The following is a 20209-nucleotide window of genomic DNA, read 5'->3' as shown; positions in this document are numbered from 1 at the left end:
CAAGAACTAGTTGAAATGAGGACTCATAAACAAATTGGTTGAACGAGTAGATAGGTTAGAGACGGCTTTTCAAAATGAGATTGATGAAATTAAGAAACAGCTGCACTTGCAAAAGGAAGAAATAGAAAAATTATGAAAGGAAGTCAACAAGAATGACACAACCATAGATGAGTTAACAGTTGAAGTGGGTACACTTATGAGGAAAATTAGTGAAATGATAAGTACAGCAGTCAACCACGAGAGTATTATGGAAAAGTTAAAAAATGATACAGACAATTAGGCAAGTAAGCAGTCTGATAGACCAGAGCAGTGATAATGAGGAGAAGATAACACAGGTGAATAAAGCTGTGCAAAGCTTAAAAAATGATGTGGAAACCACTTATGCTAAAATGATGAAAGTAAAGAAAGACTTTGAAACAAGGGTGGAAGAAAAAAGCATTAAAAAGGAAGTGAAAAGAATAATCCAAAACAATCCTAAGTTACCCAGAGATTCAGTAGATATTAACAAATCTATAGTAATCACTGGTACTGAAGAGGAAGAAGCAAAAAACAAGATCTCAAGAGACAAAAAAGAGATGGCAAATGTAATGGGCATATTGAAAGAAGTATCAGAAGAAATCTGTAGTAAAGACATAGAGGAACACAAAAGGTTAGGGAAATATGAGAAAAGCAAGTCAAGATCCCTAAAGGTAACCTTCAAGAGTGTAAACACAGTGGAGGAGATACTAAAAAATACAAAGAATCTTATGGAAAAAGAGGAGTTAAAAAATGTAAGGATAAAAAGTTGCCTAACACAAGAGGAACTGGAATTACTGAAAGAGAAGAGGGAGGAAGCAACAAAAAATGAGGGAAGATCAGAGGAGGAGAAGAATAATTTTTTTTTACAAAGCAATTGGATTGCAGGTACGAAAGTGGTACATAAACAGGAGGGAATAAAAAGGAGGAAGGTAGTAGAACCAAATCATGATAAGTGTATAAACAAGATGATTAAGTTGATGTACTCAAATGTGGATGGAATGGTATCTAAATTATTAGAGATGAATGATTATGTCAGAGAAAATGAACCACATATAATATGCCTAACTGAAACAAAATTAACACCAAGGATATCGAATGACATCCTAAACTTAGAGGAATATAATATATGGAGAAGAGATAGGAACTTAAAAAAAGGAGGAGGAATTATAATATTAACTAAGAAAAATCTAAATGTCAAAGAAATAGAATCAGATATACCCTCACAAGTAGAACTGATTGCAGTAGAGATAAATGCATCTGAAGGGAAAGTAATAGTAGCCAATTTGTACATGCCACCCAGATCAAACACACAGGAAAGAGACGAATATGAAGACATGGCGGAGAGCACAATTCAGAGTTTAAGAGCATTACTACATAAAATGGAAGAAATCGAAAAGAGTTATACTAACTGGAGATTTTAATACAAATATAAATTGGACTACTCTAGATATAATAAGCCAAGAAAGTTGTTGGGACCAAAAGCTCCTGGATCATGTGCAAGAGTTTTTCCTAACGCAACATGTAAGGGTAAGCACCAGAAAAAGTGGACTCGATGTGCCCTCAGTGCTAGATCTCATATTTACTAGGCAAGAAAACGATGTTGACAATTTAATATATCACCCTCCATTCGGCAAAAGCGACCATGCAGTACTAAATTGCAACTTCAGGATAGCATATGACATAGATAACAGCAATGAAAGTTACAAAAAGAGCCTAAACTATAAAAAGGGAAAGTATCATGACCTAAAGAATTACTTCTTAGAAATTGCTTGGGAAAAGGAGCTTAGAGGACAAGATTTAAATGCTATATATGAAAAATTCTGTGAACTTTATGAAATAGGAGTCCAGAAGTACATTCCACCGCACAAAGAAGCAGAAACGAAAATAAAGACATGGTTCAATACAGAATGTAAAAAATCAAAAGAAAAAAGAGATTTGTTGTAGAATAGATACAGAAGACACAATAGTGAAAGGGCATATAATAATTACAAACAGGCAAAAAACGATTATACAACAATAAGGAGGGAAGCTCAAAAACAGTTTGAGGAAGATATCATAAAAAAAAAAAGTAGTGATCAACCAAAGCTATTTTACAGCTACATCAGAAGCAAAACCAAAGTAAAAGATAAAATACAATCCACTACGGATGATGGAATCACCTGTACACAAGAGAAGGATATTTGTGAAGCACTAAACAAGAATTTCCATTCAGTTTTTACAGAGGAAAAAAATTTTAAGAGGGATTATGTGGAACATGGATGCCCACACATAATACCAGATATACAAAAATCAGAAAAAGAACTGCAGGAGGAGTTAAGTAAATTTGACAAAGGAAAAGCAAATGGTCCTGATGATAATTCATATTGGGCGCTACGTGAACGTGCAAAGGAGTTAAGTAAACCATTATTTTTAATTTTCAAGAAATCCTTGAGTCAAGGTAAACTACCTGATATTTGGAGGAAAGTAAACATTGTTCCCTTATTCAAGAAAAGGAATAGACAAAATCCACTTAACTACCGACCAGTATCACTAACCAGTGTTGTAAGAAGATATTAGAAAAGCTTATAAGAAAAGCTTGGGTAAATCACCTAGAAGAACACAGTATGATAACAGAAAGACAGTTTGGTTTCAGAAAAGGAAAATCATGTGTTACTAAACTGTTGAGCTACTATGACAGTAACAGACACATTACAGGAAAGAGAAGGATGGGTGGACAGTATCTATTTAGATTTCAAGAAAGCATTTGACACAGTAGCACACCAAAGACTTTTATGGAAACTGTACCATCAAGGAGGAATTCAAGGCAAACTGTATTGTTGGATGCAAGATTATCTCATGAAAAGAAAAATGAGAACAGTACTAAGGGGAAATTACTCATCATGGAAAGAAGTGAATAGTGGAGTACCACAGGGCTCAGTGCTGGCACCAATCATGTTTTTAGTGCATATAAATGATACAGACAGTAACACTGGTAATGAAAGCTATCTAAATATGTTTGCAGATGATGCAAAATACGGTACAAAGGAGAATTACTAACACAGACTCTTGTAAAGAGCTACAAGAAGAATTAAATAAACTTCATGAATGGAGTAATACATGGCAAATGGAATTCAGTGTGGACAAGTGTCATGTAATCAAGTTTGGTAAAAGTGGAAAAAAACCTGATTGGGATTATACATTAGAAAATAAAACCCTACACACATCAGAAAGAGAGAAGGACGTAGGTGTGATTGTCAATAACAAACTATCTCCGGCTGACCACATCAGTGACAAGGTACGGAACATGTATACACTGCTTGCAAATATGAGAATAGCGTTTACATACATAAATAAAGACATGTTAAGAAAGATAACATCATTCATCAGACCAACCCTGGAGTATGCATCAGTAGTCTGGAGTCCTTATCTCAAAAAACACATAGCCAAGATTGAAAAAGTTCAAAGGGCCGCTACAAGATGGGTACCAAGCTTAAGGGATCTAAGCAACGAAGAAAGACTAAATAAACTGAATCTACTAACACTAGAGGAGAAAAGGAAAAGAGGTGACATGATTATGCTATAAAAATGCATATCAGGGAAGGAGAAAATAGACATAAATGATTACTTAACGTATAGAGAAGCATCAGCAAGAGGACACTGCAGAAAACTGCATAAAAAAAGAGAGGTTATAAAGACGTAAAGAAATTTAGTTTCCCACACAGAGGAATTGATCAGTGGAATGCACTACCGAATGAAATAGTGTGTGTCAAAACAATTCACAAATTTAAGGATATGTACGATAAATATGGTTTAAGACACGGGACAGTACGAGCTTGACTCATTCCTGTAAAGATACAATTAGGTAAGATCAATTAGGTAACACACACACACACACACACACACACACACACACACACACACACAAACCGGCATCAGTCAGCTCAGACAGTCAAGTAACGTCTACTGAGTTTTGTGTCAACACCTACATTTCAGTCTATACACTTCTTACACCAGTTCCCTCTCTCTCTCTCTCTCTCTCTCTCTCTCTCTCTCTCTCTCTCTCACACACACACACAGACACACACAAGGCACGGAGGAGACCACACGCACGCCGACATCGCTCCATACACGGCCAACTTGGCCAGAGGCATTACCTAAATTTGTATCTTTATATGAGTCAACCTCTGTACCAGGTTAGACCAAATGGGGTTCTAATATATAAAAAATAAAGAAGATGAAGTTTTAAAGCAAGACTTGTTCAAACAGAAAACAAATTAGAGTAAGAATGCGGACAGTCAGCTGATCGTTGTTTAGTCTACAATCTGCCCCAGGGAATGTAAGTACCATATGTGTTTTTAGTACTTCAACATGAACACATACTTTAGTAAAGGAAATTTGGAAAAGAAAAGAGATAAAGGTAGAAAGCAGGACGATGATTTCTACCAAGAACTGATTGAAATGGAGACTCATAACAAACTGGTTGAGCGGGTGCACAAGCTTGAGACTGCTTTTCAAAATGAGATTGATGAAATTAAGAAACTGATGCACTTGCAAAAGGAAGAAATAGAAAAATTAGGGAAGGAAGTCAACAAGAAAGACATAATCATAGGAGAGGTAACAGTTGAAGTGGGTACACTTAGGAGGAAAATTTGTGAAATGGCAAGTACAGCTGTCAACCACGAGAGTTTTATGGAAGAGTTCAAAAGTGATACAGAGACAAGTAAGCAGTCTGATAAATCAGAGCAGTGATATTGAGGAGAAGATAACACAGGTGAATGAAGCTGTGCAAAGCTTAAAAAATGATGTGGAATCTACTTATGCTGAAATGGTGAAAGTAAAGAAAGACTTAGAAACAAGGGTGGAAGAAAAAAGCATTAAAGAGGAAGTAAAAAGAATAATCCAAAACAATCCTAAGTTAGTCAGAGATTCAGTAGATATTAACAAATCTATAGTAATCACTGGTATAGAAGAGGAAGAAGTAAAAAACAAGATCTCAAGAGACAAAAAGGAGATGGCAAATGTAATGGGCACATTGAAAGAAGTATCAGAGGAAATCCGTAGTAAAGACATGGAGGAAAACAAAAGGTTAGGGAAATACGAGAAAAGTAAGTCAAGACCCCTAAAGGTAACCTTACAGAGTGTAAACACCCTGGAGGAGATACTAAAAAATGCAAAGAATCTTATGGAAAAAGAAGAGTTAAAAAATGTATGGATAAAAAGATGCCTAACACAAGAGGAACTGGAATTACTGAAAGAGAAGAGGGAGGAAGCAAAAATAAAAAATGAGGGAAGATCAGAGGAGGAGAAGAACACATTTGTTTACAAAGTAATTGGATTGCAGGTACGAAAGTGGTACATAAACAGGAGGGAATAAAAAGGAGGAAGGTAGTAGAACCAAATCATGACAAGTATATAAACAAGATGATTAAGTTGATGTACTCAAATGTGGATGGAATGGTATCTAAATTATTAGAGATGAATGATTATGTCAGAGAAAATGAACCACATATAATATGCCTAACTGAAACAAAATTAACACCAAGGATATCGAATGACATCCTAAACTTAGAGGAATATAATATATGGAGAAGAGATAGGAACTTAAAAAAAGGAGGAGGAATTATAATATTAACTAAGAAAAATCTAAATGTCAAAGAAATAGAATTAGATATACCCTCACAAGTAGAACTGATTGCAGTAGAGATAAATGCATCTGAAGGGAAAGTAATTGTAGCCAATTTGTACATGCCACCCAGATCAAACACATGGGAAAGAGACGAATATGAGCACCTGGCGGAGAGTACAATTCAGAGTTTAAGAGCATTACTACATAAAATGGAAGAGAAATAAAAAAGAATTATACTAACTGGAGATTTTAATACAAACATAAATTGGAATACGCTAGCAATAGTAAGCCAAGAAAGCTGTTGGGACCAAAAGTTCCTGGATCATGTGCAAGAGTTTTTCCTAACGCAACATTTAAGGGAAAGCACCAGAAAAAGAGGACTCGATGTACCCTCAATACTAGATCTCATATTTACTAGGCAAGAACACGATATTGACAATTTAATATATCACCCTCCATTCGGCAAAAGCGACCATGCAGTACTAAATTGCAACTTCAGGATTGCATATGACATAGATAACGGCAATGAAAGTTATAAAAAGAGCCTAAACTATATAAAAGGAAAGTATCATGACCTAAAGAAGTACTTCTTAGAAATTGCTAGGGAAAAGGAGCTTAGAGGACAAGATTTAAATGCTATATATGAAAAATTCTGTGAACTTTATGAAATAGGAGTCCAGAAGTACATCCCACTGCATAAAGAAGCAGAAAAGAAAATAAAGAAATGGTTCAATACAGAATGTAAAAAAAAAAAAAAAAAAAAAAAGAGATTTGTTGCGAAATAGATACAGAAGACACAATAGTGAAAGGGCATATAATAATTACAAACAGGCAAGAAACGATTATACAAGAATAAGGAGGAAAGCCCCAAAACAATTTGAGGAGGATATTATAAATAAAAGTAGTGATCAACCAAAGCTATTTTACAGCTACATCAGAAGGAAAACCAAAGTAAAAGATAAAATACAATCCATTACGGACGATGGAATCACTTACACACAAGAGAAGGATATTTGTGAAGCACTAAACAAGAATTTCCAATCAGGTTTTACAGAGGAAAAAAATTTTAAGAGGGATTATGTGGAACATGCATGCCCACACATACTACCAGATATACAAACATCAGAAAAAGAAATACAGGAGGAGCTAAGTACATTAGACAAAGGAAAAGCAAATGGTCCTGATGAAATTTCATGTTCGGTGCTAAGTGAATGTGCAAAGGAGTTAAGTAAACCATTATTTTTAATTTTCAAGAAATCCTTAAGTCTAGGTAAACTACCTGATATTTGAAAGAAAGCAATCATTGTTCCCTTATTCAAGAAAGGGAATAGACGAAATCCACTTAACTACCGACCAGTATCACTAATCAGTGTTGTAAGCAAGGTATTAGAAAAGCTTATAAGAAAAGCTTGGGTAAATCACCTAGAAGAACACATTATGATAACAGAAAGACAGTTTGGTTTCAGAAAAGGAAAATCATGTGTTGCTAAACTGTTGAGCTACTATGACAGAGTAACAGACACATTACAGGAAAGAGAAGGATGGGTGGACAGTATCTATTTAGATTTCAAGAAAGCATTTGACACAGTAGCACACCAAAGACTTTTATGGAAACTGTACCATCAAGGAGGAATTCGAGGCAAACTGTATTGTTGGATGCAAGATTATCTCATGAAAAGAAATATGAGAACAGTACTAAGGGGAAATTGCTCATCATGGAAAGAAGTTACTAGTGGAGTACCACAGGGCTCAGTGCTGGCACCAATCATGTTTATAGTGTATATAAATGATATAGACAGTAACACTGGAAATGAAAGCTATCTAAATATGTTTGCAGATGATGCAAAAATACAAAGGAGAATTACTAACACAGACTCTTGTAAAGAGCTACAAGAATTAAATAAACTTCATGAATGGAGTAATACATGCCAAATGGAATTCAATGTGGACAAGTGTCATGTAATCAAGTTTGATAAAAGTGGAAAAAACCTGATTGGGATTATATGTTAGGAAATAAAACCCTACACACATCAGAAAGAGAGAAGGACCTAGATATGATTGTCAACAACAGACTATCTCCGGCTGACCACATCAGTGAGAAGGTACGGAACATGTTTACACTGCTTGTCAATATGAGAATAGTGTGTACATACATAAATGAAGACATGCTAAGAAAGATAATAACATCATTCATCAGACTAACCCTGGAGTATGCATCAGTAGTCTGGAGTCCTCATCTCAAAAAACACACAGACAAGATTGAAAAAGTTCAAAGGGCCGCTACAAGATGGGTACCAAGCTTAAGGGATCTAAGCTATGAAGAAAGACTAAATAAAGTGAATCTACCAACACTGCAGGAGAGAAGGAAAAGAGGTGACATGATTATGCTATATAAATGCATATCAGGGAAAGAGAAAATAGATGATTACTTAACGTATGGGGAAGCATCAGCAAGAGGACACTGCAAAAAATTGCATAAAAAGAGAGGTGATATACGTAAGGTTTCCCGAATAGAGCAATTGATCAGTGGAATGCACTACCGAATGGAATACTGTGTGCCAAAACAATTCACAAATTTAAGGATATGTACGATAAATATGGTTTAAGACACGGGACAGTACGAGCTTGACTCATTCCTGTAAAGATACAATTAGGTAAGAACACACACACACACACACACGCACACACACACACACACGCCGGCATCAATCAGCTCAGTCAGTCAAGTAATGTCTACTGAGTTTTGTGTCAACTACTACACTTGCATCATCTATACACCTGTTACACCTGTTCCCTCACACACACACACACACACACACACACACACACACACACACACACACACAGCAAAAATATAAATCCCATTCATAATTTAACTTCGAATTTTGTGTATTTAAAATATATATACATTTTGTACGTAGTTACAAAACATAATCCCAGACACTAAGAGAATGTACTGTTGTTTTTTTCTTTTTTCTTCATTTTTTTTCTTTTCACATGCTAACCAGGTTCTGACAGACTCCGCGCCCTGTATTCTGCTAACCAGGTTCTGACAGGCTCCGCGCCCTGTATTCTCGTCGGTTAAGGAGGCTCCCTTGCACCTCTTCCTTAGGGATTTATTTTTGGATATGGCTGGTTGGTATACTTTTGCACGCAATATCTGCAGAGTATTGTGCTATTAGAATAATTTTATAACACGAAAGAGGAGAGGAAGGTGTAAAATAAAGAATGATTAGCTTAGGATGAGGTGTTAGGGAGCTTCTTTAACTGAGGGAAATACGAGCCCTTGAGGCAGCCACAGTTGGAATCAAGTTGTTGGTTAAGGAAGCTCCCTAGCACTTCATCCTTAGAGGTTTATTTTTGGATATGACTGGTTAATATATTTTTGTACATTAATTATGCAGGGTATAGCGATACTGGAAAAAATTATGTAGCACAGAAGAGGATAGTAAGCTGTAATAAACAAAATAAGTTGATTACGAAAATGTATAAGGAAGCTTCCTTAACTATTTAGGTAACACGGAAGAGGACAGTAGGGGATAATAAACAAAGTAAATGGCACAGGGAATGGCGTTAGGGAGCTCCCTTAAACGACAAGAATACGAACCTTGAACTGCAAAATCATACGTGTTGGCACAGTCAAAAGAAATCTTTATGAACACACTAGACATGTTTACGACAGAACGAGTAATTGTCGCCCTGCTTTAGCAAGGCAAGGTGATATAGTGTGTGTGTGTGTGTGTGTGTGTGTGTGTGTGTGTGTTAGAGTTGTGGAAGAATTTTAACCAAATCTTCAGGAAATGGCAACTATGTGGATGTGCAGAAGCCTATTACTTTTGGTGAGGAATTCATCAGAGGAGACCGAATGCCAGCAGCCATATATTTTTACCACTTCCATTGCAAAGCGGGCGGAGTGGTGTTGTTTTCAGTTATGAGGTTGGCTGGCTGGCTTTGTTTGTGTGTACATAAACACAGAGGTGTAACTCACTTCTAATAGTCTGGGGGGACAGGGACTATGGACGAGAATTTTGAATGATAAAACCGCATGTACACATCATTGATATACTTCGCTCGAATGGTGCAGTTTTTGTTTATAAAGCTCAGTAAAGTTAACAGTTTGTGGAGTTGACATCAACATCATTAAAATGATTTTTTCCTATAGCTTGATTAATCATAAACAGCATAAAACATTTGTAGAACATAGACGCATAGAACATGTCAGAACCACTTGTCCTCAGTAGTTACTGAACACTTTTCGGCGAGTCTCAGTCGATCGATCAGTGAATTCCCTGGCTACGGTAACGGGATCCAAGCTTGTCTGGCGATCTTGATGTATATGACACATGAGTGTGTGGTTGAGTCGATTATGCGTCATAGATCTCAAGTATGTCTTCAGTCTTCGTAGAGCACTAAAGAAACGCTCTGCTGAGCATGAGCTTGCTGGTGAGGTCATGACAAGTCTCAGCAACTTTTCCACGAGTGGAAACAATCGCCTCACTTCAGGCTTCATTTCACGGAACAGTTTCTGGCACTCGGCGATGGTGTCTGGCTGGTACTGCGATCTGAAAAACGCAAGTTGTAGTTTCACATTCCCGAAGTCAGCGAGTTCTGGGTATCTCTTGATCATGTCATTGTCAACAGTGTCAGTGACCAGCAAGTTGAACAGTCACTTGAATGTCAATAAGTCCGTTGATGAGAAGTACTCATTCAAATTCAACATAGCACTGACAATGACATGGAAGTATTCGGTTCAATATTGTTCTCCTTCCAATGCAGGGACATGATCAGTAGTGGGTGCAGAATCATCCTTTTTCAGAACCTTGGCAGACTCACTGATTCCAAATGCAGCTCACCGCACTTTTCTTCAGAGTGACGATAAACGTAATGAAAAGCAGCATTGGTCCAAACAGACTGCTGTCAACTGGCTCAAGCATACCGGACATGGCCATAGAGGATCCCTGTAGTGTTGTATTTAAACGCTCAAGAACATTCAACAGGGGAATGCTTATCAGTAGGCCGCGCATGGTGAGCTGAAGACTGTGTTAAGGCCATTGGCGCGTGACGCAGGTTTTGTACCGAACTCTTTGGCAGCCTTGTGCAGAGCTCAAAGAATGTTCTCATAGTTTTTCAGCACAGATTTCACTGCCGGTGATTTACTGAGAAAGTGAGCCTGACAGATAGGCTTGAGCACACTAGGAGCATCTGCATCGTAATCAGACGTATCATTCAAGTATACACTGTTGAATTTTCCAAAGTCCTTGTACAGGTTCCCCAGTTGTCAGACGTTATCTAATGCATTCTTTGCTGTCTGCGATGCTTGCATCACCTTGGATGTAACCAAGTGAGTGGCGTGTGCACCGCAAATGGACGTATAACGCCAGTGGTTGCAACTGTTTAACTTTTGCCCGACAGCCCTTATACTGACGACTCATGCTGCTTGTGCCGTCATACATTTGGGAATGTAAGCTGGATGGCAACAAATTCAACCTGATGAGTAAGCAACATTTTGCTCAAGGAATTACCAGTGGTAGATTGCACCTCGTACAAGCTGAGGAACTTCTCCTCTACTATCGATTCCTTGGTAACATATCTAATGCAAACGCATTGCTGTTCAACACATTGGATATCTTGAGTTCCATCCATTATTATGATGAATTCTGGGGACTCACAGTTCACTTCATCACATATACCGAGAAGAATGATTTTCCCCATAAGTCCGAGAATCTCATTTTGGATTGTAGTACTCATGTAGTTGATTTTCTGTTTCAACTACTTCTCAGAATCTCCAGCATCCTCGGCATGAAGTTTCAGTTGAGCTTGAAAATTTCCGTCATCCTCGTCATGTCCTCTTACCACTAGACCTTGCTTTGCCAGGAATTTCAATGATGAGATCAGCTTCAACAATGCTTGTCTTGAAGTGTTTTGCTCCGCAGATACATGTTGACTCAGTTGTGCATTCACAGGTTGGTTCTGTTTATGGTACATCAGGTTGGCGACTGACAATTTGTGATGGTTAGATTTTTCTTGGCTTTGAAATTTTTCAATTACTCTTTTCAGTTTTTAAATTCCGTTGAGATGAACGCTCCATCAGCTTTCTTAGAGAGCTGGTTTAGCATCTTATCGGATGCGTGAATGCAATGTATGCACATCACAGATTTCTACTTAAAGTAGTGATGTAGCCAGGGGTAGTCTTTGAACCTTTTCTGTCGGAAGGATAGCCTTCGCTGGTTCACAGGTTGCACAGGAATTATGCGTGTCTCTGGCTGAAACGGCTCGTTGGGAATTGGCGTCTTACAGTGTCCTGACTCAAATGGGTCAGAACCAGTTACATCTGGCTCATCAGACACTAGTGGCTGCACTTGATCAACTACTTCTGCTCCCACCACTTTTTTTGCGACCGAAAAACTGTCGTATATCCATTTTCTGCAAAAACAATTAATCAGATTTAGTTCCGTAGTTTGCATTTGGTATTGAAGTTCAAGTTCGTCAGTTATTTCGCTCAACAGCTAAATTTTCGGGCCCGTAATTGTCAATTCAATAATAATGCTAGGCCTATGAGTATATGAGTCTTATTCAGGAGGAGCCATGTTTAATAATAATGGTAAGAGCACAACAACAGGAGTGCAGCAGGCCCGTATAAAGGAACTTGTGGGGGGGGGGAGGGTGGCGAGCTTCGTTTTGCTGAACTTCTTAGTTATTAGTCAGAAGAAAGATTAATAATAAAGTACATAAATGACTAATCATTTTTTATACATATAAGCAGTCATGATAACCTTACAAAATTAACTGAAAATCTATGTCTATCTATTGCCAGACGCCTTAATCCCGTACGGGGTGGCCGCAAACAAATCGCCTCCACGTCGCCCTGTCCCCCGCCATTTCACTGCCCTGCTCCCAACTCAAACCCCCTCTCTCGTATACCTCTCCATTCCATCCCTCCATCTCATCCTCGACCTCCCCCTCCCCCTCCCCCTCCCCCCCTCCACCTCTCTTACATACACTCCTCGTCAGTCTCTCACCCTCCATCCTCTCCACATGGCCAAACCACCTCATTGTGTTCCTCCTAACACTTCCTATCACATCCACATCCACACCACAACGCTCCTTTACATCCTTATTTGTCAATCTGTCTCTCCATGTGACTCCACAGTCTCCTCTTAAATAGCTCATTTCCACTGCTCTCACTCTTGACTTGTGTCCTTTCAACAACGTCCAAGCTTTACTTCCATACGTTAGAGTTGGAATCACAATACTGTCATGTAGTAACTTTTTCACTTCCATGCTCACTTCCCTGTTTCTTATCACTGCTTTCAAGGAACCAGCAAGCTTTCTTTCTTGTTGTACCCTTTCAAGCACTTCACCCTCCAAACTTCCATCCCTACTCATCACACTCCCCAAGTACTTAAACGTACTCGCATTTTCCATTTCCTCACCAACCAACCTCACTGTACATTAACTGACTTCACCTCTCTCAAAGACCATCACTTTACTCTTCTCTACATTCACCAATAGATTCCGTTTCTTACACAGTCTCACAAACTCATCCACCAAGCCTTGCAGCTCCCGTTGATCTTCACTTAACAACACCGTGTCAACTGCAAGCAACCAAACAAAACCCTCTCTCACTATGGCCACTCCAGCATCCACTGCCCTACCTTGTATCTCTTTTATTACCCCATTCATGTACAGATTGAACAACCATGGAAACATAACACATCTCTGTTTTAACCCAACCTTCAGAGAGAAAAATTCACTCAGTTCACCATCCACATGCACTGCAGCCTTAGCACCCTCATACATACTCTTCACAGCATTAACAACTTCCCATCTACTCCATAATTCTTAATAATTTCTACAATCCTTGTCTATCCACCCTGTTATATGCTTTCTCCAAATCCACAAAGGCCGCATACAACTTCTTTCCCATCTCTAGAAACTTTTCCACTAAAGATCTAAGAATGAATATCTGATCTACACAACCTCTTCCCTTCCTAAAGTCTTCCTGTTTTTCTCCAACTAATTCCTCTGTTATTTCCCTAACTCTGTCAATAAGTATCCTACCATACACTTTTACACTAAGAAAACAAATGCCCCTATGATTACCACACACTTCTTTTTCCACTTTTCCGTTGTACAAGGGAATAATTATATCTGACTTCCAATCCTCCGGGACTCTACCTTCCTCCCAGGCCAATCTGCACATCTTCCACATCCATTCTACTACTATCTCTCCCCCATGCTTCAGCATTTCACCACACACTCCATCAATTCCTGAGACTTTCCCCAATTCGACTTTCTTCATTTCTTCCACAACTTCTATCCTGCAGATTTCTTCCTGTCTTCTCACCTCCCCCCTTCTCTCAGCCATTCCCCAGCCACTTATGCTTGCATTACTTCCATTCTCTGTGTTCAACAATTCCTTAAAGTGTTCTTTCTGTCTGCTCACTTTATCTCCCTTCTTCACTAGTAATCTACCATTTTTATCTTTCACTCCCCTACTAACTTCACTGCCACCCTGTCTAACTCTCTTCACCTCTTTCCAGAACATTTTCTTACAGTTCCTCCACTTTACACAAATTCCTTCCAAATTCCACATCCATTCTCTTCTTACTCACTAATCTTTGCACCTCTCTCTTCCTTTCTACATATAACTCTCTCTTCCGCCTCTCAACTTCTTCCACGCCCCTATTTGTCATCCATTCATTGTACATTTTCTTCTTTTGTACCACAGCCTGTCTTACTTCTTCATTCCACCATGCTGTTCCTTGCACCCCCTTCTGTCCTCTCCACCTCACACACCACATCACATGCTGTACACATTTCTTCTGTGAATATCTTGCATACATCTTCCACGTCCCCCATCTACACCAATTCATATTTACTTAATCGTTCTTCCACTTCACTCTTATATTCTGCCTTGTTTAACCACACACAAACAAATCCAGCCAGCCAGTCTCACAAATGAAGAGGTCGGCTGGCTGGCTTTGTGTGTTTTTTAAATCCTGAATTTGTGTCAGATCAAAAATGGAGGTGCAAGATTGTGCCGAGGAAAAACTTTCCGGTTACGCTGGTGGTGAGATCCAATTGCAGCTTGGCTTTTTGTGAAACGTGGTGACAGAATTCATTAGAGTCCTGTTAATTTTCTTCAACTTTGGTTTGTAAGTATCTTGTACCTTAGTCAACAACATCTTTTGATGGGCGATTAGCATTCAGCCTCCAAACTCACTACCCTGAAGCCAGAAAGATCCCCTCAGCACCTCACTCTACACTCCCTCTTACACTTACACTGGCGTGGTGGTGGTGTGCCGCCCATGAATAAGAGAACTGTGGGAGAGTTTGGTTTGTAATGTGTAAACTCGTAGGTGAAGGTGGGCGCCATGCGGGAGTAACGGCGAGCCATCTCTTCCACACCCACGTTAAAGAGTCGATCTCCGTACATCTGGGAGTTACAAAAATGTGTGTACAAATTACTGCACATGTGAAGTGTACAATAATGCAAATACTAGTTACTGAACATCTGAGGGGTACAGTAATCCATGGGGATACAAGTGCATGATAAATTAACACACGAAATGCACAGTCAGTATTACAGATGTGCGTCTTCCTTGAGAATGAAGGTGAGAGGCAAACGGTTCGTGCGAGAATCAGTGAATGACTATCAGCAAGATCAAGCAGCATAGACACGAAAAAAGTGGACAAATAACCAATGGAGTGAATAAATGAACACAGATAGATGAACAGATAGATACATAAATAAATAGATGGATAAAGAATCACAACTGTATATAAAAACAAGCAACATCTTACAGTAAGTTAGGATAAAATGGAAAATTAATAAGATTAAGCAGCATGAAAAGATTAAGCAAACATCATTCTAAGTAAAAGTACCCACCGTATGTAAGAAGAAGTAATACCATAACTTTGGATCATACAAGCAGAAGTAAGCATCATCATAATCTAATCGAGGATTGGAAACATGACACTCCTGGCTAAATATTCTTCAGCCACCTCGTACTCCTCCGAACATCGTCCTATCTCAGTCACAACTATTCCTTCAAAGATATATCAATGGCTAATGGCTAATTGCTTAAGAAGATTTGTTGAAGGCTCTATTCGTCTTCCAGATCTCCAGTTTGGATTTCACGAAGGCCGTGGTACGTGTGACACTCATCTTACTCTGGTGTCTTTTCTGCAGGTTCCCTGCAAATGTTGGGTGGGGAGAGACACCAGTTAGAGCTTGATTTCTTTATTTTCTCCAACGTTTTGGGTTACACTGGGAGAGAGACACAGGCTACTGCTTGAATTCATTATTTCTAACGTTACTAGCTACACAAGAAGAAAGACACTGGCTAGAGATTGTTTTCTTTATTTTCACAAACGTTTAGGGCTACATAGAACTAAACTTCAGAGAGAATGAACAAGAAGATGGGTTCTGTGTAATCCAAAACGTTAGAGATAATGAAGAATGCAGGCTCTGACCTTTGTCTCTCTCCCATTTTCAGAGAGAATGAACAAGAAGACGGGTTCTGTGTAGCCCGAAACGACGGAGAATATAAAGAATTCAAGCTCTAACCTGTGTCTCTTTCCCACCCAACATTTCCACTTGTTGCAATGGATCATGTCCGTTGTCACTTGATTGTGGTCATAGGTCATGTGAATGGATTTGACCTGAGTTCTGCCTTTGATCAGGTGAATTATAAGACTCTGATTATTAAAATTATTGTATAAACATCAATATAGGTGGAGCAGTTCTCAATATAATTCAAGAGTTTTTAGGTAACAGGACCCAGCGTATAGTTATTAACGGAAAATATAGAATATAATGATCATAGGAATGTATTTGAGGAGTTCCCCATGGTAGTGTCCTGGGTCCTTTACTTTTTAAAATTTATACTCATGATATGTGGCATGGTTAAGAAAATAAGTTAATGGCCAATGGGCCAGTGCGCTTAGTGGTCCTGTCATCTGGTGAGAGTCCGTGAACTTCTCCCAGATACATGTTTTGCGGGTGTGAGAGTTCCAGCTTCTAATATTTGATGTTACTCTACCCAGAACCTGCTAAAACTGAGTGTTGTTATGTTGAACAACACGTTCTCAACAACAAAACTAAGGGTTCTACAATATTCGTGACCTTATAAAGATGGTTTGGGAAAAACAGTATTCAAATGTATGTTCTACTCCTTTCTATCAGGTGATTTCTAGGGATGTATTATAGAAGGTTTATGTGGAAATATTGCCTTCATGCATGTATAAAGATGGTAAATAATATGAATAAGGGTAATAGGATTTCCATTTCTTAAAAAAACAATGATGAATGATATGGATAACTTCGCCACGCGACATTTCCATTCGGTATTCAGCTCTACCACACATACAACTGTAAACAAACACTAGACTGGCGAGGTGCATCGGTGATGGTATGACTTGGTTGCGTGACATTGACAATAAGAAGATTTGGCAAAATAACGAACTTTGTGCTGTGGCTAACTGCAAATCAAATTAAACTTTCAACACTGACCCGTGCACTCACTGCCTTGACCACAGTGACTGGCCATTGCTCCATTATATCCTAGATTGTCCTGCTACCGCCCGAGTTCGCTCCAGCCTGGGCGGATATCTAGATCAGGAGAGTGGACGATCATGGAACTGCTGCAAATATAGTTGCACATGCACCTACATCTGTTCTATTAGAAGTTATCTCTTCCTACCCACCCCCTCGCTAGCTTTTAACGCCTTTTCTTATAGACTTTAACCCTGATGGGCTTGTCTGCCCGTGTCCTCCCTCACTGATGATAGCGGGGATGAATTTAAACAACAACAACAGACCAGCACCCATTCATGAAACAAGAAAGGACGAGCCAGGTTTCCATCAAAGAAAGACGCCAAACATCATAGGCTGTGGGAGACGTGATGGTGTTGGGTGGTGGGCAACCAGGAAAACATGTATATCACTCCGGCAGCGAAATTTAAAAAATGGCAAAATTTTTGCATGAAAGCACTTCTCCATATATTTACCATGTTATTAGTCTTACATGAATTACATGGGATGTTTATTGTATGTAGAAGTTAATTCCATGGAGATGATTCCTGTTTTACGAGTTTTATTTTTTTTTCTTCTAATGCCACTTACACACCAATAGCATGATTGACAAAGGCATTTGAAAAATTTTGTGATTTGAGGAAACTACATGAAAGCGCAAAGAAAAATTCATCTTTGAAACCCGCAAAACATGTTTCTGGGAGAAGTTCATAGACACCCACCAGATGGCAGGACAGCTCAGTGCACTAGCCCATACTAAGGCCACCACCAGATGAAGGAATGAACTGTGGTAGAAAATGTGATACTCAGTGGTTTTCAATGGGGGACTATTTAACTTCTATCGGGTAAACTAATTATATACTGTATACTGCTAGTTATTTTTATTTTGCCTTCTTCTTCATACCTCATTCTCTTATTTTTTTATTTCCCTGATGGAGCCTTTAGACCAAAACTCCAAACTTTTTCCACTATATCTAAAAATGATAATAATAATAATAAAAATAATCATTATTATTATTATTATTATTATTATTAAAATTATTATTATTATTATTATTATTATTATTATTATTATTATTATCATTATTATTCTTACTACTACTACTACTACTACTAACAACATGCAGTACCATAAGTAAGACGCCACCTTATTTTGCAACCATCTTACATCTGCAGAAATGACCTGCAGAATGAACTTCCCTATCTCTGTGATGGAAAATGGGGTACTCTAAGATTTTAAACGGGGCACTAATTTAATTATCACTAGACCACATGAGGAATTAATTATCGTAAGCTATCTATCTCTCTATATATCTATTTATAGACAGACGCCTCAGTCTAAGCCAATTGTAAGTAGCTAGTAATTTTTTTTGTCTTTTTTCATACCACATTTTTTTGGTTGGGTTGTTTTCCTGATGAAGCCTCTAGGTCAACATCCCTGGATTTCTTCCACTATAATAATAATAATAATAATAATAATAATAAATTATTATTATTATTATTATTATTAAAGTAATAGTAGTAATAATAATAATAATTATAATAACACTGCCACTGCAGCTACTAGTACTACTACTACTAGCACTTCTAATAATACTAACAACATGCAGTGCCTTAAGTAATATTAAGCAATGTCTTAAAACACAATCTACACAATTAACAATAGACAGAATAAGAAAGAATATTCAATTCAATAAGAAATACTAAGAAACACTACATCAAACTAAGGTCAGCATTCCACTCCCTTACCTCTGTCAACTCATCCAGGCGATCCTCTCCAAAGTGGCGTCCCCCAAGGTAGTGTGAGAAGATCCTAGTGGCGAGGGTGAAGGGATCCGTCTCATCCTGCAGCTCCAGCGACGCTTCCTGAACCTCCCTCTTCGTCAGTAGCTGGGCCATGGACGCATTGGCAGACATCTCTGGGGAGGGTCAACACACTGTCCTAAATGTGATAAATTTTGGTGCATTGTTTATGACACTAGATTATAATGTTATCTCTGGGGAGGGACAACACTTTCTCCTAGATGTTGTCATTGTTATCTCTGGGTAAGGCCAATACTTTCTCCTAAATATTGTCAATTTTCAATGTATTCCTTAATACATCACTCGATTATAATGTTATCTCTGAGGAGGGTCAACACTTTCCCCTAAATGTTGTCAATTTTGTTCTATTCTTTATGACAACACTCGATTATTATTTTATTTCAGGGGAGGGACAACACTTTCTACTAGATGTTGTCAATTTGGGTGTGTTTTTTATGACCACCACACAATCATGTTAATTCATTTATCCCCAGGGCCGCTTCTCTTTGGAACTCTCTTCCCCCGATTAGTTCCTTCCTCCTCCCAAACTTCAACCTACAACAGTTTAAGGCCAACTGTTAACAGATTTTTAAAATGAATGGGTGACAAGTATATTCTGGTACATGGATTTTTTTTTATTTAATTTGTTTTTTCTTCCTCTGTTCATCTTTTGAAGAAAAAAAAAGCTTCTGAAAAGATTAAGGAAGAATGTTTCTATACTTTTTTCACTCTAACATGACCTCAAATTATTGTCTCCATCTTGGATTCTGAGATGTAACAATAGATTACCACTGATGCTAGTCACGAATAACTGTTATGGCGTAGATGTAGGGTCGTAGAATTATCTCATTCTGCTACTAAGGTACGTGATATAGACTGCAAAAAGGACGAAAATCTGGCCCAAGTTCAGATGAAATTAGCAGAGCTCCTTCAAACCATGAGGTCTCCATAAGCAAAACTGTCACATCACAGTACCATGAGTTTAGTAGAAAGGATTGCCCTGGAATGGCTTTATAATCGTCTTAGAAAATGTTAAACTTCGATGATGTTGGCTGTTTCTAGGCACTTCACACACACACACACACACACACACACACACTAGTGGACTACGGAACATAGCAGACGCGTGTCACTGCGCTCTGTGCTTTGCTCAGCAGCAGAATACCTATGTATATATGAAAATGAGTCAGGCTCGATACTAAGCTAAATTATAGACGATTGTAGATCAAGTACAGTAGAAGCGA

The 20209-nt window shown here is 38.4% G+C and overlaps 1 protein-coding gene across 1 annotated transcript in view; it reads right to left on the bottom strand.

Annotated features, from left to right (window-relative positions):
- The window catches only part of LOC145394172 (venom carboxylesterase-6-like), a 27369-nt gene extending 8291 nt beyond the window's left edge, over positions 1 to 19078 (bottom strand). Inside the window, exons 1-2 of the mRNA XM_080268155.1 lie at positions 18912 to 19078; positions 14909 to 15062 (exon numbers count right to left, since the gene is read on the bottom strand). Of these exons, the coding sequence (XP_080124281.1) occupies positions 14909 to 15062; positions 18912 to 19061 (304 nt within the window). The 5' untranslated portion in view covers positions 19062 to 19078. The remainder of the gene's footprint in view (positions 1 to 14908; positions 15063 to 18911) is intronic.
- Between the last annotated feature and the right edge of the window lie 1131 nt (positions 19079 to 20209).

This window comes from Coenobita brevimanus, chromosome 3 (assembly GCF_032717465.1).
Source record: "Coenobita brevimanus isolate Jiangsu-jjx chromosome 3, ASM3271746v2, whole genome shotgun sequence".
In the NCBI taxonomy this organism is placed as follows: domain Eukaryota; kingdom Metazoa; phylum Arthropoda; class Malacostraca; order Decapoda; family Coenobitidae; genus Coenobita; species Coenobita brevimanus.
The sequence above is the reverse complement of the archived record's forward strand: the minus strand, read 5'-3'. Positions and strand labels throughout refer to the sequence as shown.